The sequence below is a fragment of the Debaryomyces fabryi genome (genome assembly GCF_001447935.2).
Source record: "Debaryomyces fabryi strain CBS 789 chromosome Unknown contig00144, whole genome shotgun sequence".
NCBI classification, from domain to species: Eukaryota; Fungi; Ascomycota; class Pichiomycetes; order Serinales; family Debaryomycetaceae; genus Debaryomyces; species Debaryomyces fabryi.
The window spans coordinates 2,050-25,524 of NW_015385570.1; the positions used below are offsets into that span (position 1 = coordinate 2,050).

Below are 23,475 nucleotides of genomic sequence, written 5' to 3' on the forward strand. Positions count from 1 at the left end.
AATTTTCAGTCACAATGAAATGCACTTTCCGCAACTAGGAAATTTCTATTAGTTGTATAGATGAATATATTTAGGGAGAATTATTTATGAGCTTGGTTTAATTTAAATCCAAGGTTTTTAATGTATAAAACGTCAAGTAGTGATATATATTCCTTGATATGAGTGTAACCACGTTATTTATCAAGGTCTAGCAAGTGGGAGTTGACCTTACTGAAATTTCTAAGTATAATAACATATAGCTTTATGAAGTAAAAAAAGACAAGCTAGGATTAATAAGAATGGCCTTATTAACTTCGGAAAAATTGTTTGATAGAGTACTGCAATATTAATTACTAGTTAGCCGCTAAGTTCTATTGGGCATACAAATATGGACAAGTAATCAAAAAAAGTTGGATCTACTAGTCTATCGGGGAGGGGACATAATCAGAAGCTTGTTTATGTACTGCTCTGACCAAAGTTTATAAAGAAATCGTAGGAAGCCCTTATCCGTTATAAGCATCGATATTTTTTAAATATTGTTGATCGATTAATGAACGAAAGAGGTTGGAAGCAGGAGTGTCCAAATTGGGATTATATGACACAACAGGAAGTACAAACGGAAATTTCGAAAAGATTGGAAAAAAAGCGGAACTAGTATTTCGTCCTTAATCAATTCAACGTGTATAAACTTCCTTTTGATTGTTTTCAACACTTCTCATACTCTGTAGAACTCAATTAACTACAAATATCATATTTAAGCTTATGTTCTACTCTTCTGATGGGTTCTATGCATTTGAAATTCGAATGTGCTTAGATAATAAAATGTCAAATCTCATTATATAATCAATATAAAGTTTAAGGAAGGGTAACCCTAAAATTTTGATAAGGGAAGAAATCAGGTAGAATATGTGTATCATGTATCGAAACTATAATACTCATACACATATTCGCCAGTAAATTTACTTTGCAGTAAATGCCGATAAGGACTGAATGAACCAATACTCTTATCTAGATCAAGTTTAACAAATTGATATACACTTTAACGACTACCATCACTAGCCAATCGAATTAAAAACCGAAGTATCATGAAACCAAAGTATGGAAGTAATAGAACAAGTAGTTAGAGACACAGAGGAGCTAATTAACCGCAAAGTATTAGCGGTCTACTTAAGAGGATCACGAATGCGTGGCTTAAATGACGATGGATCAGACTATGATTTAACTGTTATAACAAACCCAATGAAGAGAGAACTTTTAACTAATGTGATATTTAGTGAGAAGTTGAGATTACCGCAGTACAATGTTGAGGGGAATATTACGACAACTGCACATTTATTTAAAATGCTTTTAAAAGGATCTCCTATTGCTTTAGAGACAATCCATGCCCAACCCATTTATATTGACAAAAGCTACAAGATTTTAGCTTCATTCTTATATGAAAGCAGGAAAATAATACTCCAATCTCGCGCTAGGAGCTATTTATTAAGCAACATTAGAATGTGTAAAATGAATCTTAATCGGACGGTGAAACAAAGTGATCCAAAAAAGATAAGAAAAAGCTTGATCTATGCAAAAATGGTTCTTCTTCAGTGCGACAGTGTGTCAAGTGGGGACAGCTTGGACTTTGGAGTACCCTTTAATATTGAGTTGAGAGATTACTTGTGTGGAATGAAAGAAAAGAGTACATTGAAGGACTATGAAATGTGTTTAGAAGAAATGAATGAAAAAGAGGTTCTTTATACTAGTGATTCATATCAGGATAATAAATCATTGTCTATATTTGATGACTTGGAAAGCAAGATATTTGATGTGCTCTTTTTTGACCGACAGTTAGAGAATGTTTGAAGTAGTAAAGGACATCTCGACTTTTTAATATTGTGACTTGCTCACTAGCGACTAATCATAAAATTCATAATTGAGCTTTGGGCAACCTTCTAGAAATTAATTTTGCAATTACCTCATATTATCGTTGTTTATTCCAATCGTAAATAATGCATGAGTTCCAGATTTTATAAGTTAACGGGGTTCATATAAGGTCGCATTTGCCCAACAAAGTTTTGCAAATATTGGTAGTGAACTTAAACAAACGTTCTTTTGCCAGAAGTAGACATTCTTACCGACCTTTTTCCACATTACTTCCTGTTGAAGCATGAAATTGGGTTGTCTGTTACATAAAGACACGATGCTGATCAACCGACTTCGGCTAAAGACAATTGCTAAAATTATAGAATTTTTATAATTGAAGTTCATCCTTATGCCTTCAAAAGGAAGCGAGAATTTAGTCAGATTGCCTATCCGAATTCAGGTAAAGTTTAAGAAGAAATGCCTTCAATACTTCATTTGAGACAATATTCTAGAAAATATGCAAAGATATGTCAATGTGCGAGACATTGCTATATGCGTAGGACATAACCAAAAGTCGAAATTCTTGTTACGATAAGCGTTTTAATAATTATTCTTTTGACATCCCGAATATTCTTGATCAACAAATTTAAGTTTTAATTTTTGCGAGTTCAACCTAGTATTAGAAGATTGTATTGAAAAATCATTATCAAAGAGGTACAATTCATGAAAGCCGTCAGACTTGAGAGATTCTACGAAGCAGAGAATTTCAATCAAAGAATAAGAGACTGCTCTACTAAAAATACCGGAAACAAAGTATTCGTGCCAATGTTATCGGAGAGGATGAGTAACCTTCAACAAATTGAAGTCAAATTATTTTCTACGATGTTGATAAATTTGTGTATAATTCTGCAAATAGATTCTCTCTTGATGAAAATAAGCTGGATATATCTTGCTATAAACTTAAAAAGGCCTGGAAAAGATAATGATTTCATATTGAAAACTTTAAAGTTTACTTTCTCAACATTCCAGCACCAAGTCAAGGCCTACTTTGATTGGATGTGTTTAGATTTTGAAAAGTCTGAAATGCTTGGTTATTCTAGAGTAGTGTCATTAGGTCGATTCCTTTTAATAGTTAAGCAAAATCGCATATATAAAGTAAACATCTATCAAAGCTTGAGAATCTCTGTAGCAAATTATTGATTTTTTTGTCACTCGCTGCCCCGCATAATGTAAGGTTCAAATAGATAATTGGTTGAGTAGAATGTATTCAAATCATTTGCAACATAGTAGAAATAGCGGAACCAAGTATTTATTTACTCACGAGGCACACATAAATATACTGACGATAATCTTTATATTTTCAAGTTCTCATTTTTCCCAATGCTTTCTAGCAGATAATCAAGCGAAGGGAATTTGTGACTTTAGCTCTTTCTGCTTTCTCAAAATCCAATTAGATTTTATTATCGATAAGATCTCTGTCATTGCTAACAGTCGTAATAACAAGCGGGGTCCTTAATGCGTATCATTAGAATTGCAATATTCTAAATTTAGCGTAACACTCCTTATGTTATTAAGTTGCTAATTGATCCCTTAATTTTAAAAACATAAAGTAATCATGCTAAGATAACTTAGATTAGATTAGATTGTTAATCGTTAGGCAAATCAAAACTAATTTAGATACATGTTATGATAAAGTATCTGACAGTCTAAACTCTGTCGCAGATTAAATTTCGGTATACCTCGCTAAAATAGATTTTCTCCGACCAGAATAGGGATAAAATGAAAATTGAGTTGAAATTTATAACCAGCTCATTACGAAGTTTTTTCGAATAATACAACCAACACACAAGAACATGAAGATACCAGAGACACAAGTTGCATTCGGTTTTAGAAGAGGCGAGAAAAATATGGTGAGATATGATAAGTGGCCCGTTACAAGACCAAACGATGGAGAAGTTTTAGTTGAAGTAATGGCTGCTGGTTTGTGCCAGAGTGATGTTCACATAGTACATGGACAACCTGGATACATTCCAGATGAGCTTGTAATGGGACATGAGATCGCAGGCCGAATCGTCGAAATAGGTGGTGATAGTGTCCCTGATGACTATCAGGTTGGAGACCGCGTTGCAATCGCAATTGCAAGCTTCTGTGGAATCTGTGACAACTGCAGAAGTGGATTTGACAACAATTGCTTGCGATCTGTAGAAGCATATGGATTGACTCTAGACGGTGGGTTTCAGCAGTTCTTATTGATAAAAAATTTGAGGGGGTTAATCGCGATTCCAGATGAAGTGACCTATGAGCAAGCTGCAATTGCATCAGATGCTGTTTTAACGCCATTTCATGCTATTAATAAAGCAAGAGAAGATTTAGTACCTACAGCTCATGTCTTGGTTATGGGAATGGGGGGGGCTAGGTCTTAATGCATTGCAAATTCTTAATAACTTTGGCTGTACTATCGTAGCAGTGGATATCAAACCCGAAGCCAAAAAATTGGCGAAAGAGTATGGGGCTACGGAGTTTTACCTGGACATTAGTGAATCAAACTATACAAGGCAATCGTTTGATGTCTGTTTTGACTTCTGTGGGTTTCAAGAGACTTTTGACGTATGTCAAGAGTATGTCAAAGCAAGAGGTAGAATTGTCACAGTGGGACTAGGAAGGTCTAAACTATTCGTTAGGAACTTTGAGTTGGCTAGAAAGGAGGTAAAAATTAATTTCAACTTTGGCGGCACGTCTCAAGAACAAGTAGAATGCATGAAGTGGGTGGCACAGGGAAGAATAAAGCCCGTTTCTACTGCTGTTCCTTTTAATTCATTGCCTGATTATTTGAACAAATTAGCTCAGGGAAAAGTTAATGGTCGTGTTGTTTTTCATCCTTCTAAGTTATAACGATTCTATTTCATTTATTCTCCATTATTTTGCCTTTAAATGTTACTGGTAAAATTGATGCGATTTTTCTTACTTTGAAATCAAATTCAGTTATATACAATAAGGTCAATTATTGAGCCAGGTACAAATTACAATATAATATGATGAAATCAAATACTGATACGTCATACATAGAGGAACTATCTTTGATTAAGACACTTCAAAATTCATAGAATTTTTCAAATCATACTCGTAACAAGATCTCTCTTTCGAGTGACCAGCGTGATCATACTCTTTTGTGCAAATTAATTATTACTGGTTTAATATAATATTAGATGTATCGGCAGTTTTAATGAGTATAAGGCGATTTCTAGTTTGCAAACGGCCTATATATTCTGTTAAACAGATAAACAATTCATTATTATGTAAGCAAAGATAAGTTATCACTCAGGTTAACTGAAGTACGAGTTCAAGAAACGTATTTTTAAAGTAGTAGGTCAGTAGAGATGAAGAGTAATAATCTAGAGGGGATCAATCCATTTAAAACAAGGACTAAACGTCGAACTGTCCGATGTCTTAATTGTCGCAAGCTCAAGATCAAGGTACGTTAAGTGATCATGATACATTGGAGTGTTATTAGAACATTAGAGATAAATATTCTAACAAGTTCAAGTGTGATGAAGCACGACCAGCATGTGAGTATTGCGCTCATAGAAATCGCGAGTGTGTATATCCTGATGTACAGCCCAGACTATCAAGGAGTACTATTAGTAATGATGAGCAAGAAGCTAGATTTCACTCTTTAAGTACATCCCAGTCACAGAAATCACTCAATTCAATACCTAGCCTCATCGGAATATCATCATTTGAGTATCAGTTGATATGTTACTACCAAAAACTATGTGAATTTGATTTTAAACCCAATCCAAATCCAAAAATGAATGCCTGGTTTAAGGAAAGTCAAAGATTAGGGTTTCATTCAGATTTAGTTCGAAATTGTATTTATGCTATAAGTACAATGCACCTAGATAATCTCGATTTTTATGAATCTATTAAGGGTAGTAAATTGATTCAATCACCGCAAGCTATGAAGTTTTTTGACTGTCATATAGCTATATTCGAGCCTAATCAATTGAGAGGATTTCATCAGAGTAAGGTACTCTACAGAAAGACAATTCAGTATTTTTTGAATAGCGTTAAGAAAACAATGAATGTCATCAATGATATTGAATCCGGAAATGGGCCACATTCAATTTCACAAGCAATAGAAATTTTGATTTCAAGTCTTATCATATTCAATTTATTGCTGCATCATCACACAATGTTTCTTCCACTTATAGCATATGACATATCACAACCTAGCCTTTTATCCATATGCATGGGAATGAAACATGTAAAGAGTATCATTGTTCCCTACTTAGAAGAAACTAGTTTTGGAATATTATTTAAGGAGGATACAACCACGGTTTTGGATTCTAAATTTTGTAATAGAATATCCTTGATAGAACAGCTTACAGAATACAGGCTTATTTTGGAGGAGAGAGATGAAATTCAGCCCCATGAGTCGTTGATATACATTGATTCTATAAAGAAACTTGAAAGTATTATCTACAAAATAATTATTCTGAATAATCAACAACTCATATGGGGATGGATTGGGGAACAAGATGACGAATTTTATATTCTTGCAAATGATAAAAAAGAATATTTTGCTTGCAAACTACTCTTTTACTATTGTTCATTGCGTGTGATATTAACAGGTCGGACGGGTTATCAAGGAAATACTTGGACATTTTATTGTCATTGGTTTAAAAACTATAATCTAGCAAGATTTGGTCACTGGAGGGATCACAAGGATATTTCTCTATATCAGCTTGTTTTTCTGTATGATTATGAAGTAAAAGATTTGACCTCATTCTTGGCAACCAATCAAATGAACTTTGAGAGTAAATAAATAGTCCTCTATGGAACTTAATTTTCAATGGAAGCTTCGGATATAAATAAGCATTAAAACGAGTAAGATTTCACGTATGACGTGCTCTAATTCCCATTTTAGAATGATATAAAGAAAAAATTATACTAAGAAGGAAAAAATCGTAGCGAATTATATGGGGGTCCATGGAAAATGTTACAAACCGTCCAATTGGTAAATTTAATGACTAAATAGTTTAAGTAAATGATAAAATTCTTTAGATAATTATACGTGTCGTTATATAAAAGATTCTTATAATTCAGATAGATATAAAATTATCCGTTCTTAAGATCGTATTTTTTTGAAATTGGGTGGCTGAGAAGGTAAAATCTTCTCAACAAGGCCGATTTGTGCAGAGATATATGTCATGTTGACATAATGCTCTCTATTATTTTTTTACGGCGTGCATTATTTGTCATCATACAGCCCGCAGACGGAGTTAAAATGACACATATATAAGCAGCAATTATCTCAACGCAACAAACGATAATAATAGATTAAAGTATAACCAAAAATGCTATTGAATACAACCATAATCATCGATGCCAAACCAGAGAAGGTGAGAGAAGTTTTCTTGGATTTCAAGAAACACTCCCAATGGAATCCATTTTTCACTGACATCAAAATTTACACTCCTGGTTCAAAGAGTCCCCAGCCGGGAACTCAATTAGAAATTAAAATGAAACTAAATGGTGGAAATGAAAACATAATGTATCCAATTGTGTTGGAGAATAACCCGGGATCTTTCAAATGGAAAGGTAAATTGCTTTTTGATTTTTTGTTTGTCGGTATACACTCTTTTGAATTTATTCCATTAGATATAGATGGCCAAACCAAAACAAAACTAGCTCAGTCCGAAAATTTCAGTGGAATTTTATCTTATGTTTTTGAATGGACGGGCTTGAAGGATAAAACGGAAACGGGCTTTAATGAACTTAATCGAGCTTTAAAGAGTCAGGTAGAGCAAGATAATTAATCTTAGATTTTCAATGGTCTCAAATGGGAAATGCTTGAAATATATTACATAGATCGCAAAAGCAACTTTTTTTAATTTTCTGTTGGTTATATTTTTGATCTGTTTATAGGATATTAGCGAAATATCAGTTAGCTCAGTAGGATTTGAAGAATTATTCAACCGATACATCCTTTATATTAAGATGCAATATTCTTAAAAACAGTGACGTTCCAAATTTTATAAATTTCCTAATATTAACATAAACAATCCTTATCGATTAGATGTACTAACTATTAGAAATGCGAATACAGAACAAATTTAAGCCATAATTATAAAACTGACGTACAACCTAGTATGGGCATCCAGTTTTTAAATCACCCGTCGGCAGTGGAGCAGATTTTCGCAATACTCGTAAGTCTATCTGATATATTGAAGCTCCCTTCGGCCATAATATGACCAATCTGAATATGTTTTGACTTCCCACGACAGAAAGCACTATGAAATAACCATAAACTGTAATATTATATCTTGGTGAATAATACCCTGATATTAGCCACTCCTTTCCTTGTTATTGGGGTGTTGATGGATCCTTTATATGATAATAGGAAAGGATATGTTGCTCCTACTACCAAATAGCTGAATGTCACAATTGTGCTAAATCTGCTTGGTTTATTAAGAATCGAATACATTATAGTGCAATATATGTTCTTCCAATAAACCTATAGATACTTTCATACGCTTATATATAATTCTACTTCTCTTACTGGTTCCTTTCTCTTCCAATATCTTGCCTACGGTCATTTTGCATCTCTAATATTCCATTTGGCATGGCATCCGACAGTACATAGGCTCCCCTCATTGCCAATTTTAGTATTCCTTCCATTGTCTTCATTCTTCTATGTCCCTAGAATATACGAAGGGAGACCGCGCGTAAAATGTATATAAGATAAATTAACGATGACCTGCGCTAAGATAAATATAGTTGTAATACGCAACGAGATTTTACACAGCCGAATATTATAATAATAATATAGTTTCAAAATATAATCTGATTACTCTTTAGCAAGAATTATCACAAAGGATAGGCAAAGGTGCAATGGCAGTCGAAACCCATACAGTTGCAGGCATAGTAGCCCACAGAAATCCATTAGAATACCTGAAATCATCACCGTATACAGTTTTTCTTTTCCAAGCAGTCTTAATTATATTATTATGCCAATTAATATACTATCCAATTCGTAGGTTACAACAGCCCAAGGTTATCGCTGAGGTTGTTACGGGGATAATCCTAGGACCATCGGTGATGGGACACATTCCAAACTTTACGAAGCATTGTTTTCCAGAGGAATCTATTCCTGGGTTGACGTTAATGGCTAATATAGGAATTATTTTATTTTTATTTATTATCGGGCTAGAAGTGGATATTTCGTTTATCAAGAAGAATATGAAGGTGGCGGTTAGTGTTGGGATAATCAATATGGCTATCCCGTTTGCCTTGGGATGTGGTATTGCAAAGGGTATCTATACTACGTATAGAATGGATTCTACTGAACTACAACCAATAGAGTTCACTACGTATATGGTATTTATTGCAGTGGCTATGTGTATTACAGCCTTTCCCGTTTTGGCCCGTATTTTAACAGAATTGAATTTAATAACTGATAGAGTGGGCACAATTGTGTTAGCTGCGGGAATTACAAATGATTTGACAGGATGGATCTTATTAGCACTAGTAGTTACTTTAGCCAATGCTTCAAATGCTGTAAATACAGTTTATATTTTGCTTTTGACGGTAGCGTGGTTTTTATTTTTATGTTTTCCAGTTAGATTGGCTATGAAATTTTGTTTACGGAGATTTACAAATGACTTGATTTCAGGAGAACCTTCACAAATTCTGATGTTATTTATTTTAACAACAGTATTTATATCAGCGTTTTTCACTGATATTATTGGTGTACATCCCATATTTGGAGCATTTATGGTAGGTATTATTGTACCTAGGACAAATGGATATGTGATAAAAATTACGGAGAAATTAGAAGATTTAGTACACATTGTTTTAATTCCTATTTATTTCGCTTTAGCTGGATTAAATGTGAATATAGGATTATTGAACAGAGGTATTGATTGGGCATATACAATAGGTATAATTTTGTTAGCAATGGTGGGCAAGATATTTGGAGGGTTTATTGCTGGAAAGCTTAATAGATTACTTTGGCGTGAGTCATTAGCGGTCGGAGTTTTGATGTCATGTAAGGGAATTGTTGAAATTGTTGTTTTAACCGTAGGATTGAATGCTGGAATCATTACGCAAAGGGTATACTCAATGTTTATTGTTATGACGTTAGTTACTACCTTTTTGACTACTCCTTTGACTTTGCTAGTATATCCTGTTGAATACAGACTTCGAGTTGAAAAATTCTTGAAAGGTGAAGCATCCTTAGATGGTACTCCAATAATAAAAGAAGGTTCGTCAGATTCAGGACTTCTTGCATCCGGAAAAGATTTACAAGAGGTTCATTCATTAGAAAATATTGATATTGATCAATTGGACAAATTTCGTATTTCAAAATTAGTCTTGTTATTAAGAGATATACATTCCATCTCACATTTAATGTCATTCACCCATGATATATCGATGTTGAGTGATAATTCAGAGAAGAATTATAGTATTGATATAAAGGCAGTACATTTGAGAGAATTTACGTCAAGGACATCACATTTATTGGAAGCTTCATATCAAAACAGTTATCAAGAAGATTCCATTACTAATTTCAATGAAAACGAACTTCATAAATCTTCTTCTATACTAACAATTATGAAGATGTTTAATGAACTATTAGGGAATCATTTCACATCGAGATCAGTATTGTCCACATATAAAAATCATATTTTCACTATTAATGACCAGATCTCTGAGGCTTCTGAATTGCTAATTTGCACTATTAATAAAAACGAATTAGCTAGAAATATTTCTAATAGCAGTAATTTTAGCTACGAAGATTCAGAACGTGCGTTATATGGCAAGTTTTTTCATTCATGTGCTTCTCATTTTGGTTTATTTGTAACCAATGCAAATAATAAGCTTACTTCAAAGGAAATTATTGAAGATAAGGTATGCATATCGAACTTTTTTGAGAATGAAGAACCACGATCAATCTTTGGTATTGACTCAGTTAATCTTGTTTTACATCATGATAACTTTTTGAGTGCGAGTGATTTGTTGGCCTTACATGTTGTCTATAAATTGGCATTTAATCTATTATCGGTTAATATTTTCATAAATACGTCCTCATCACTGTCTTCTGGGTTTGAAGAAAAAATCAGGTCCCTTTTTCTGCACAATACAAAGGCGCATTTGTCAATTCACTATACTAAAGAAAACAACATAAATGAGGACGTCTTGAGGGCAAGCACTCGTTCGAGCAATGAGATGTTTGTAGTTCCTAATAATTTGGCTAGGGATGAAACAGATGAAATGTTTTCAGATTCCGTTAATCAATTAATTGATCTAAGCGAAACTGAAGGGTTCGATGTCTTGGTTGTTAAAGCTGTATCTTTTTGAATAGTATATAGATTTAAGCATTAATTATTGAAACATGTGTTACTTTTTCTACGTGAAATGCTTTAGATTTGCAATACTTCTCTATATGTTTACGAATTTTTTATTAATTTAACTACTAAGGCTTTTTTAAATTGTTTGACTCAATGATGTAATATTTTTCAAAACTAATATGTCGTGGTAGCCTCTAGTAGTACCTCCTTATAGTTTAAAAACAAGGTAGCGAAATAAGAAGTAGCCCCTTAGTGACAAAAATAATTGCTATCTCACATTTTCTAGAATATAATGACTTATTCTGAGGGAGAAACAACTATAAATAGCATCCAAATTTACACTTTTTTTAATTTTTTCATAAAATTTAAATTTATTTCGAGTTTTATTTAAATTTAAATATAAATTTCCATGAAACTTGCAGAGGCGTTAAGGATAAGAAAAGATTATTTATCTAGATTGAGACAGTTAGAATCTCGTATAAATGACAATTGCTCGGTTCAAGAAGGTGATGAACCAGCAGAAAACCCAAATGAGTTAATTGAACAATACATGAGTCTATCCTCTGAGTTATCTAACCTAATATGTAATATTAATTTGTCAAACACACAAATCAAGTTTCTTTTCGGGAACCATGAAGAGCCAAAATCTATGACTCAAGCGTTAGCAGAAAGGGATCAATATATAAGAAATATCGAAGTAATAAGAAACACTACCAAGAAGGGTGTGATTAAAAGAGACATGTACTCAAGAAGTGAAATTAAATTTGTATCAACTGTTAAAGTAAAGGATTATCAGCATTTGCTTGATAAGCTAGCACAGCAATTGAGAATATTGGATACCAAGATACAAGAACAGAATTGGTTATCTGACTTAATAACTGAAGTGACTTGAATTCTTCAAGTAAGCAGCTATTTAACTTTTTTTGCAATTTTTTACCATTTCAAGTACGCAGAAGTATTCTATGATTGGATAGATATGCTTATGAAAGGTTTATATATAGAGAGAATATAGTTTGGAAAGGATTCAAATTTGGTATCAAATCTTGGAAATGTGGATAAGAGCCTGAAATGAATGCGCAGGTAAAAATAAAGACATTCAACAATTTAGAGGCATGAAAGGAGTATTGCTTAAACTTTATATTTATCTCGTCACTATTCACATGTGCATCAATTATCTAATATTAATCACAACCAATTATCAATTATCGAGATTTGAGAGGGTGGGTTTGGGGATTTGAATAAATTCATATTTAAAATTATCTTTTGGGGTGTAGTCAAAACAAAAAATTACTATGTTGCATCAGATAAATAGCTTATTTGGCATTTATCTTGACAAAATAAAATGAATCCCTTTATTTGATAGTGCAGACAACATTATACTTATTACAAAATTCTTGATGTAAAATCTTGTAATTAGAATTTCTGCACCGATTTAAGCATATACCCAGAAAGCTGTATAGTTTTCAATGGAATTGGGTGTGTATTCAGTGCATAAATCCGAAACCGTATACCAAGAAGCTTTGAAAAGTTGGTTATATGTATGAGGTGCTACATATCTTCAATAAAATTATGTAGAGTAAAGAAAATGACTAAGCGCTGCAAAATAAATAGTAATGTATTATAAAACTATCCATGTCAATCTATTATTCTTAGTATATATTTTATAATTAGATTAGCTTATGAGGCTGAAAGGATTATCAGAGAAAAAGTCATCAATTGCAAAATTTCCGAATATGTTATCGTGTAATATATGATTATCAAACTCATTAGTCACTCTAGTATTAGCGTCATTGGTGTGAGCATTTTCCATAAAAGATAAGTTTTTTCTTTTATTATATTTAGAAACTCCATTTCGAGAAGATAAAGATTCCTGTCTCATCAAATCATACAGAAACCATAATTTATCAATTTGATGATCATAAAGCATGCACTCTTCTATTTTCCTAGTATGGATACCATAACCATTCCTACCATTAATCAAGCCTGATGATTTGTAGTTCATCAGACCTAGAACATGTCTGAGTAGGTTTTCTAATTGTTGTAATTCATCTAAAGAATACTTTAAATTAGCATTTGAACTACTCTCTTCATCAATTTCATATAGAGTATGATCATCTAAAATATTCCGACCATACCTATATGACTGGAAACTTTTCCATGCATAAAAATACCTGTCACTTAAATTTGACATTGTGCTTTCACTGCTCATTTCTAATTCACTAATAATATTAATCAAAGCATTTAGCGATTTGGAATAGAGTTTAATCAGGGAATTTTTAACTAGGCTTTTGTTAAACGTATGCATGCTTATAGATCGAAGAGTACTGGTAAGCCTAACTCGAAATTGACAAAATAGCATTCGCATACGGGTCAAATATTCAAAAATTGGAGTAACAATTAGAACAAAGCCTGACCCAAAGAGGCCTTCAAAATAATACAAAAAATTATCACAGCTATAACCCAATTCGTCATATACAATAGTCCACAGTTTCTTCAAATAAAAAATATTCAATTGAACATTCCTATTTTCAAAATATAGAAAAAAACAATAATAAATATACAGCAACATCAATTTGCAATACAAATATAACTTGAATTTCTGAATCTTGAAAAACTCTGGATAACAATTATTAGACACTAGATATGTACCCATATTTCCAAGGGTTTTTTCGACTAAAATTTCAAAATCAGTTAATCTTTGAGCTAAATCAGAAAATTTCATTTCAGATTTAACTCTAAATATAAGTGCTAAAATTCCATGAGCAGACATTAAAACGGGGTACAACTTATCAAATGCGATGATTGTTTGTTTCTCGATCTCACTTATTTTCGAAGAATCCTCACTTAGGAAAGGCTTTTTGGTATCATAATTTGATTCAACTGTGTAGATTTCAGATCCGAATACTATTGAATCATCAATATCGGCACAAACCAAGTAATACCACAAGTTTCTCTTTAACATATCAATCCTTTCATCTGCTTTCCTTTCAGAAAAGTGCAATATATATTCAGGATCTCTGTTCAAGAACAAAGAATTAGCCATTTGATACAAAATTCCAATAGAAATTGTCGATTGATGATTATTAGAGGGATCTTCTTCTGGAGCATGTTTGTGATAAATATGCATAATACATAAAGACTGAAAGAGTGCCAAGCACGATTCAGTGGTTAAATCAAACTCTTTAAGGCATAGCTCAGCAATATTTATCGCTTCAATAGGTATTGGATGCTCCATAAGAAGTCGTCTATTTTTCGAATTCAAGGAACTATCCTCCGACTTTAGAAACTCTTCATTTTTTTCTATCAGATAACTAAACAATGATAAATAACTTAGTCTCAAAGTTATCAATAATGTTGCCAAAAAAGCTAAGTCATGCTTGCTTCCTAGTACAATATCTCTAATTTCCCCATTTGATTTGTCACTAGTGTTAATTTCAACTAATCGAAAGATGTCAGCTCTAAATGCTGATTCATCAAGTATCGGGAAGAATGGAAACAAGTTTTCGAAAAAAATATCGACTAGTATATTAAGAGTTCTTCTATCAGGTAGTACTTGTTTGATTTGTTCTAGCAAGCAAGTGCTATTACTAATGACTACAGGATGGAAGCAGATTCCCAACTTCGGACCAAAATTAGATATAGCTTTTTTTGTTTCGATAATATCTGTGTCTGAATAGGTTTTGTCTAATCGCTTAATATATTTATCTCCATAAAATTGACGTGACCTTCTTTCTAAATCTTCATTTTTCGGATTTTTTTTAAATACTGATTCGATTGAAAAGTGTATTCTATTAGGAGAAGTCAAATATTTCCATACCAAAATACCTCCTGGATCTTGCCTCAGTAAAATGATAAATTTCAATGGCCCAAATGGGGTAACTGGAGCTTTCAACTCACTTCTTGGATCTTTATTTAGAGAATCAAGAAAATTTATTGTGCACTCATCCGACATAGTAGGATTATAACCTATAAAGCGAAAATCAGTCCCTATCGATTTCGTATCCCCCAAGCTTTCGGATGTTGGGTTAATGTATCCTTTCTGTATACTCCTATTGACGCTATTTTGAATAGTCAAACCATCGGAATCCTGCTTGTTTTGTAATGTTGCTATGGTTATTGAAGCTTCAAGGTCCTTTATCTTATTGTTCAATTTTTCTATTTTACTGTATAACAATTCATCTCCTCTATCATATTCTCCACCTGATATGTTTCTTAAAGGTTTATGAGTTTCTGAAGTAAAGCGTTGGTCATCGTGTAAATGTTGCTTTTTATTAGACATGGTGCTATAAGAACAAGTGGCATCAATGCTTAGTTTTTTACAACTTGAGCAAGGGAGATTTCTATCACATTTTCTCTTTTTCTTGTGGCAGTTACCACAAACAAGAATCTGTCTCGCTCGTCTCTTATTCCTTTCGGATGACATACAGTTGATGACTTGTTTCAGTGAAAAGAAAAGAAAAGAATTGTAAAATTGTAAAAAATTAAAGTTACACTTTAAAAGCAATAATTATTCAATTAAGTCTGGGTATATACACACCAAATGTTCTTCAAAGGAAGATTCAGTATTGGTTCTAAACCATTCCTTAACCATTCCTTAACCGCTTACAATACTGTAAATACAAAAGGGAATACTGTAATTTAATCATTTATTTTATTTCGCATTGCGTTTAAAAATTACAGGGGAGAGATCTCAACTGCTGAAAATATATATTTATGTATGCCTTAATTAAATTTTGTTTCTCCGATAATTGACTCCTTGTCAGTTACAGTGGGATTAGGGCTATAGTTATCACCCTCAGCGCTATTGGACTTAATTACTTGAAATGAGACATAATATTTTCCAATATCTTGCGAAGTGAAGATCACCATATTCAAGAACATGAGCGCTGCATCAAAACCATAAAGAAATGCTTCATGCGAAATAAGATACCCATCATTTCCTTGAATATATTCAATCAACCTGAATATAGATCTTATGAATATAAGTATTGAGCATGCTAAAAGAGTAAATAATACGGAATTCCAGTTATTGAATTGTGAAGGAACGTTTCTGGTCATCATAGCACATTCGTTTGGATGCTTGAGAATCCTATAATGAAAGATCAGCTCAACAACCATAAACATGCCAAAGAAAACTATCTGGACTATCAAACCGCCAACAATTACGTTCTTTCCAGTTGTCATGGATGACTCTGTTTTACCTGAGGCCATAATACCTCCTCCACCTGCCTGCATGAAGAAGGACACCACATCACCAATCACAAAGATCTTTGTTAAATACTTCAATGGGATAATTGAGTATCTTTGACATTCCAAACGTGCAATTAACCTTCCAAGGGACATGTAGAGGGTAGCGGCAAATAATGCAGGTGCAACTAACACAAGAACAGATTGGATAATATATGGTCCAAGGGAATTGACATCGGAGCTGGAAATGAGTCTTCCAATATATCCAATAATTTCAAAGATTCCTCCTAATAAAAAAGGAAGCATAATCCATAGCACATGCTTTTCTTTTCTAGAATAATTTTTTGAAGTCATCGTCTTCACAATTTGGTAAGCTTGAAAAATTGTTATCAATCCAAATAACACAACAAAAACTGCTGCTGCTGCCTTTGAAGGTGTATAGTTATAGGCCTTCCACGATTGATCTCTGATTTCTAATTTATTAACCATCTTTTCTGTTCAAATATTAATAGTATGCTTAGACACTAGGTTTTAGTTAATAGTAAGTGATTAATGTCAAAATCAATGTATCTAATATTAGTGATAACGGAACCATTTTATATATCATACGGCTGGGCCTCTTTAGACAATTACAAACGGTGATTAAAGGCGATTAACGGACTTGAATGGACTTAAATGGACTTAAATTCTTTTAACATTTTTGGTGCGCAGTAAACAGCAATTTTTTCATCGAAAATGCATGCATTTCGGAATGCGTGTGCCTCTCTCATGCATAGGAAACTGCTAAAAAGTTCTCAGGTAGAGATTTGTATATTCATATGTTCAGCCGCATGATCAACCAAATTCTACTATGTCTATCTACATATGAATGATATGCTTGAAATGAGTCAATACTTTCTAGCTATGACGTTAACTTATTGCATTAAAATTATTGTCAAAGAAGAAATCATCACTTAAGAGATTTCTATATATAAAGTCCTCATGAAGCACATCGGTATGAATGTTACCTATTAATCCAGAGTCGTCAGCTAAAGACATTTGATTAACGGAGGACACTTTCCCCCCAATTCTGGCGAAGACATTCTTTTTAAAAGAACTATTCAATTCCTGTCTGTATATTTCTATATATTTCCAGAGCCTGTCAATTTGTGCATCATTCATTAACTTTTTTTCAGGATCAGATAATTCTTTATATTCATTGAAATTTTTATGAGAGCTCATATTTTTTGAATGTTTATTATTAGCTTGAGCTTTAAGATCAAGACAAATGCTTAACAAACTTTCTAAATCACCTAGTTCATTCAAAGAAAAATTTAAGGCTGCTTCATTAGTAATCGATTCATCTAAAAGGCTTATTATGCCACCAAATAAAATATTTGAACCATTAAAAAGTGATTTTACTTTCCATGAATAGTAATACCGACTGCTCAAACTCGATATAAATTGACCGTTTTTAGCTTCAAATGTTTTTAAGAGATCACATATATTATTTAGGCGTTGAAGGTATAGATCCTTGTGTACCGAGCTTATTATTTTGTTGGCAAGTAATTTGTTTTTTATCATCCGCAGGGTACAATTAATTCTAATTTGAAATTGAATTAGCACAGCTTCCATTCTATTAAATACTTGAAGAATAGGAGTGGCTGTTAAAGCAAAGGCACGTCCAAAGTATTCGTCAGCTGAATATAAAAATTCCTTCGAAATACCTGCCATTTCGTAGAAAATAATTGCTATCAGTTTCTTCAAGTAAAACAAACTGAATTTAAACATTTTCCTTTTCTCATAATATAAATAAAATCCATAATAAATATACAGCAACATTATTTTGCAATATATATATAATCTGAATTTCTGTATTTTTAATGTCTTATTATAGTCAAATTCAGTCTCGGCAACTAAGTACTCATTTAAATGCCCTAGACTATTTTGCACCAAAAGTTCAAAATCAGATAAACATTCAGCCAAAGAAAAAATTTTCATATCTGATTTGACCTTGTAAATCTTTTGAAGAATTTTATGAACAGCAGTTATTATAGGGTTCAACTCATTTACATTCAATATAAATAGACGTTCCTTATCTAAATCAAAAGTATTTTGAGCACCTTCCGGAATATAAGGAGTTTTTGTATCAAAATCAGACTCAGATGTATGAATAGGAGTACCGTAAACTATAGAATCTTCAATATCCGCATTAATAAGATAATACCATAATCTTCTTCTCAACATTTTTGTTTCTTCGTTGACATTGCTTTCGTAAAGGTACAAAAGACAATCTGGATCTCGATTCAAAAATAATGAATTGGCCATTTGATATAAGTTTCCAATACTAATTGCAGATTCGAACCTGCCAAAGGTATCTTCCTCTGGTGCGTATGTCCTATAAATTTGAATGATAGCCAATGCTTGAAAAAGTTCCAAAGTCGGCTCCTTAATGCATCCAAATTCGTTAATGCATAATTCTACTATACTTAAGGTTTCTAAAGGGATAGGATTATTCAACAATATTTGGCTTTCAGAATCCAACTTCATTTCTTCTGAGTTCAACCTGAATTCATTTTTTTTTGCATTGTTACCTAATAATGATAAATAACTTAATCTTAGAACGATCAATAGAATTGCTGAAAGAAATATGTCTTTCATATTTCCCAATTTTACAGTTTCAACACCTTTTTCTTCATGTCTTTCAACATCTTCTCCAATGATTCGGGTTATGCAAGATCTAAAAGTATTCTCATCTAGTATCGGGAAAAATGGATATAGGCAGTCAAAAAAACGATTAACAAGTAGCCAAATTATTTTTCTGCTTGGTAAAATATGTTTGATCTGATCAGCTAAACAGGTATCATTCCATAACTCAGATCCTGGATAAAGACTTATTCCTAGATTTAATCCAAAGTTAGATATAGCGCTCTTCATTTCAATAATGTCGGATATAGAATTGCCCTTCTCAATCTTTTTGATATAACTTCTACCGTAAAAATTACGAGATTTATTTTCCAATGTTTGATTCGGTAAAGATGAAGCTTCTCCTTTTGATTCTTCTAAAGACAACTTCTTCAGGGCGTGTGCTACTAGAAATTTCCACGTCATAATTCCACAAGGGTCTTCCCTCAGCAAAACAAGAAAGCGTAAGGGCCCAAGAGGAGATGTTTGAGCTCTCACTCTACCATCAGAGGTACCATGAAATGTGGCAAGAAAATTGATTGTTTGGTCCTCTGAATCCACTGGATTTTTACCAATACAGAGTAATGAGTTTTCGAAACCATCTGTAGGTTCAACTGCTAGCAACCCCAGAACGCTGGAGCCATTCAGATTTTTGATTTCACCGTCAGTGCTAGTATTAGAAGTATTGTTATTTCGTAAAGTGGCTATGGCTATCGAAGCTTCTAGGTCTTTAATTTTGTTATTGAGTTTTTCAATTTTCTGAGAAACTGATGGATTAAAGGTTAAAATATCTTCATTTTCTATACTACTTTTTGATTTCGTAAGGTTTTTTTCCTTTCTTGTTCGGCTAATATCATTATTGTTACTATAAGCACAGGTGCTATCAATATTTAACTTAATGCAATTTGCACACGGAAGATTACGGTCGCACTTTTTCTTCTTTTTATGACAATTATTACAGACTAAGATAGGTCGACTTCTCTTATTTTTTTGTTCAAATGACATATCAATCTTAAAAAATTAAACATTCTATTAATATTTAAATTACATTTTTATGTAGTAAATAAAAAGAGTGCATATTGTGCATCTTTTTGGCCGCAATACCTTTACGTGTGATAATGATATATATTACAAAGAAAAGTAATCTGTATGAATAATTTTTACAACTGACTCTTCGCTTGAATCATTGCAAAAGTAAGTCTCAAATTGGAGGTGATATTTTCCAATGTTTTGCGAAATAAAAAGAGCCGTACTTATGAACATTACGGCGGTGTCAAAGCAATACAGAAATATTTCATAAGAACTTAAATAACCATTTACACCTTGAAGAGCTTCAATTAATCTGAATATATACTTCATAAGTAGCAATGTGGAACACGATAAGATTACCAATAAGATTGAATTCCAATTATTAAATTGCGACGGAACGTTTCTGATAATCATGATGTATTCATTTGGATATTTTGCAGCTTTATAGTGAAATGCTAATGCAACGAGTATGAAGAAGCTAAGAAAAATTATTTGAATAATCATACCGCTGATATTTATGTTTTTACCAATAGATAGTGATCGAAACACTATAATGAGTCTCCCAACAAGTTGTATAAGGCAGGATAGTATATCACCTATAACAAATATAATAATTAAATTTCCAGTCGATATAAAGAAAAGCTTTCGAAATTCTAAGCGTTTCATTAATAACCCCAACGACATATAAAATGTAATGGTGTATAAGGACAGGGAAATTAAGAAAAAAAGTATTTCAGCAACATAGGCCTTATTTTTTGTATAATCAAGGCTTGAAATAAGTTTGACACCATAACCAAAAGTTTCAAATAATCCACCCATAATAAGAGGAATTATGGTCCATATGATACCTCTATGTCTTTTATTGACTTGAGTGCTTGAAGTTGCCCTGAGTAGCTGAAATATCAAGTACAATGTTGTTAGTCCAAACAAAACTACGAATGATACTGCTGCTTCAAACGAAGGAGAATATCTATAAGCTTTCCATTGAATGTGTGAATATTCCCTGACTTTTAATTCTTTCTTTAGCATTATACCTGAAATATCACAGTAGCACGTAGTATGGTATTATTATTTGTCTGAATAAATAATGAAATTGATATGCTAATACTTAATTCGATTTATATGTCTAGCACTAAATCAATATTAAAACTACATGTGCGGCGATAAGCGTTTGTAGCGGTGATTGTAGGAGATGAGCGGCGTTCCTGGACATCACAAAGCCCCCCATCGAATTCGGAAATTTCAGAGATAAATTTAGATAAAAATCTCAGTCTTTACGCCCAATTTATACCAGTAAATTGGATAAAGGATACGCATATGTTTATTATCATATTTTGCGAGGTGCTAGACCATGATTATTGATATAAAGTTTAAGATGCGTAAATGCACATTCAAAACACGTACCTATATATATATACATTAGAAGCACCAAATCATATCTACTAGAACTCAATATTACCACTTTACCATATGTAGTGGATTAGCTTGGAATTAATAAAAGCGCAAAATTAAGTTTTGTTATAAACCTTGCTTCATTTTCTCAAATATCCAAATCTCATTCTTTTGTCTACTGAAGTGTGGGATTATCTTATATATCTTCTGGGGTTTGATTATTTTAATAAAATAAAAAGAACCAATTTGAAAATGAGAGAAATAGTTGCTTGGTAAACATTTTACTGGCTGGTTAATTACCTGCTGTATATTCCTGTCGGGATTTCAGTCCGGTTCAAGAATATTTAACAATTCCGTTTTAATTAGCTTTCTGCATAAAAAAAAGTTCCTTGCTAGCCTTGAGGTCGCATTAAATTTGAGTTATAGGTACAAGAATTTGTCCAAGAAATAATGCATGATCTCCACTCTTCCCGCCAGCTACAATAAAATTATTTCAACGGTGTAGTATTATACGGAGTAGTTATCCGTTCTGTCTAAATTTTTCACTCATCTTCTAACTCCCCTCAAGGTTCGTTTGAGAATTTTTCTAGCAAACCATGTATTTCACTTGAGTTAACTTGAATTTAAATAAATTTACGATTATCTCAGCTATCGCAACGTCTCACCGAAAGGCTAAAGCCTTTAAAAACCCCACAAAATACAGTCAAGATATATCTTCTATAAATATTCAGAATGAACTCTCACGAGTTAGCTTTTCAATATTACGAATACTGTTGATATCTACATCAAAGCAAAAATGAACTTTTCTAAAGAGGATGGATCACCAGATTTAACTAAAAGTAATATTATACATTACTTCAAAACGCGATCTACTACTTTATTTGATATACCTTTGGTGAAGACAGACAAAAAAGTATGGCAGATCTTAAATCCTATTCCTGGTTTGAAGGAAATGACCTTCAGTGATTGGAACTATTATTTTCTCGGCTGGACAGCCTGGATTATAGATGCTATAGATTTTTTCTGCGTTTCTGCTGCTGCTCCCGAAATTGCTGCTACCTTAGGAGTTGATATAGTTGACATAACTTGGGGGATGACTTTAGTTTTAATGTTGAGATCAGTTGGTGCACTTATCTTTGGTGTAGCTTCTGATTATTATGGAAGAAAATGGCCATTTATCATAAACTTAGCTATATTTGTTGTATTGGAAATTGGTACTGGTTTTGTAAAAACATACAAAGAATTTTTAGCAGTCCGAGCTTTATTTGGTATTGCTATGGGTGGTATGTATGGCAACGCCGCAGCAACAGCTATAGAAAACCAGCCCATTAGAGCAAGATCAATTTTATCAGGTTTATTTTTGCCTGCCTACAATTTTGGATATGCTCTTGCTGTTATATTTTTCAGAGCCTTTGAAGATACATACAAACCAGGCGAAGGGTGGAGAGCGTTATTTTGGTTTAGTGCAGGGTTGCCAGTTATTGTAATTATCTGGAGAGTGTTCTTTCCAGAGTCTGAACACTTTTTGAGGTTAAAAACTCAGCGTCAATTAGAAGCAAAATATGACATTGAACAATTGAAATCAAAAAAAATTAAACAAAGCGTGCTTTCTGTGATCAAAACCGAAGGACTTATGTTTGTTTACTTGGTCTTGTTTGCAGCAGGAATCCATTTTACATCTCATGGATCAGCAGATTTGTATCCAACTTTCTTAGTAAAACAGCACAATATTGGGTCAGATAGAAAGACAGTTACTATGGTAGTATGTAATTTGGGAGCTGTGGCAGGAGGAATTTTTTTTGGTCAAATGACTGAATTATTAGGAAGAAGATTATGCATTATTGTATGCATGTTGACAAGTGGAGCATTCATTTACCCTGCATTTCTTTCAAATGATATAAGTACTTTAAGTGCTGGGTTTTTCTTCGTCAACTTTGGAATTGCAGGGGCTGCTGGTGTTGTTCCTTTACACACTTTTGAATTGCTCAAGAAAGAGAATCGTGTAATCTTGAGTGGTTTAGGTATG

General features: G+C 32.9%; 10 protein-coding genes across 10 annotated transcripts; 7 read left to right on the top strand and 3 right to left on the bottom strand.

Annotated features, from left to right (window-relative positions):
- Positions 1-1,077: 1,077 nt before the first annotated feature.
- AC631_04810 (uncharacterized protein) lies at positions 1,078-1,824 on the top strand (the record flags this gene model as incomplete). The annotated part of the gene is made up of 1 exon (XM_015613639.1): positions 1,078-1,824. One exon carries the CDS (start codon positions 1,078-1,080, stop codon positions 1,822-1,824), a length of 747 nt encoding a protein of 248 aa, XP_015465524.1.
- Positions 1,825-3,677: 1,853 nt separating this feature from the next.
- On the top strand, positions 3,678-4,247 carry AC631_04811 (uncharacterized protein; the record flags this gene model as incomplete). Its single annotated transcript, XM_015613640.1, has 1 exon — positions 3,678-4,247. The coding sequence occupies one exon, from the start codon at positions 3,678-3,680 to the stop codon at positions 4,245-4,247; it is 570 nt and encodes a 189-aa protein (XP_015465525.1).
- Positions 4,248-5,632: 1,385 nt separating this feature from the next.
- AC631_04812 (uncharacterized protein) lies at positions 5,633-6,649 on the top strand (the record flags this gene model as incomplete). The annotated part of the gene is made up of 1 exon (XM_015613641.1): positions 5,633-6,649. The coding sequence occupies one exon, from the start codon at positions 5,633-5,635 to the stop codon at positions 6,647-6,649; it is 1,017 nt and encodes a 338-aa protein (XP_015465526.1).
- A 532-nt stretch (positions 6,650-7,181) lies between these two features.
- On the top strand, positions 7,182-7,643 carry AC631_04813 (uncharacterized protein; the record flags this gene model as incomplete). Its single annotated transcript, XM_015613642.1, has 1 exon — positions 7,182-7,643. The coding sequence occupies one exon, from the start codon at positions 7,182-7,184 to the stop codon at positions 7,641-7,643; it is 462 nt and encodes a 153-aa protein (XP_015465527.1).
- A 1,075-nt stretch (positions 7,644-8,718) lies between these two features.
- Positions 8,719-11,187, top strand: AC631_04814 (uncharacterized protein; the record flags this gene model as incomplete). The annotated part of the gene is made up of 1 exon (XM_015613643.1): positions 8,719-11,187. One exon carries the CDS (start codon positions 8,719-8,721, stop codon positions 11,185-11,187), a length of 2,469 nt encoding a protein of 822 aa, XP_015465528.1.
- Positions 11,188-11,586: 399 nt separating this feature from the next.
- On the top strand, positions 11,587-12,069 carry AC631_04815 (DIP1984 family protein; the record flags this gene model as incomplete). The annotated part of the gene is made up of 1 exon (XM_015613644.1): positions 11,587-12,069. One exon carries the CDS (start codon positions 11,587-11,589, stop codon positions 12,067-12,069), a length of 483 nt encoding a protein of 160 aa, XP_015465529.1.
- Positions 12,070-12,849: 780 nt separating this feature from the next.
- On the bottom strand, positions 12,850-15,456 carry AC631_04816 (fungal specific transcription factor domain-containing protein; the record flags this gene model as incomplete). The annotated part of the gene is made up of 1 exon (XM_015613645.1): positions 12,850-15,456. The coding sequence occupies one exon, from the start codon at positions 15,454-15,456 to the stop codon at positions 12,850-12,852; it is 2,607 nt and encodes an 868-aa protein (XP_015465530.1).
- A 443-nt stretch (positions 15,457-15,899) lies between these two features.
- Positions 15,900-16,853, bottom strand: AC631_04817 (RTA1 domain-containing protein; the record flags this gene model as incomplete). Its single annotated transcript, XM_015613646.1, has 1 exon — positions 15,900-16,853. The coding sequence occupies one exon, from the start codon at positions 16,851-16,853 to the stop codon at positions 15,900-15,902; it is 954 nt and encodes a 317-aa protein (XP_015465531.1).
- A 420-nt stretch (positions 16,854-17,273) lies between these two features.
- AC631_04818 (uncharacterized protein) lies at positions 17,274-20,033 on the bottom strand (the record flags this gene model as incomplete). The annotated part of the gene is made up of 1 exon (XM_015613647.1): positions 17,274-20,033. One exon carries the CDS (start codon positions 20,031-20,033, stop codon positions 17,274-17,276), a length of 2,760 nt encoding a protein of 919 aa, XP_015465532.1.
- A 2,212-nt stretch (positions 20,034-22,245) lies between these two features.
- On the top strand, positions 22,246-23,470 carry AC631_04819 (uncharacterized protein; the record flags this gene model as incomplete). The annotated part of the gene is made up of 1 exon (XM_015613648.1): positions 22,246-23,470. A coding segment is annotated over one exon (1,225 nt), but the record flags the coding sequence as incomplete, so codon positions are not given.
- Between the last annotated feature and the right edge of the window lie 5 nt (positions 23,471-23,475).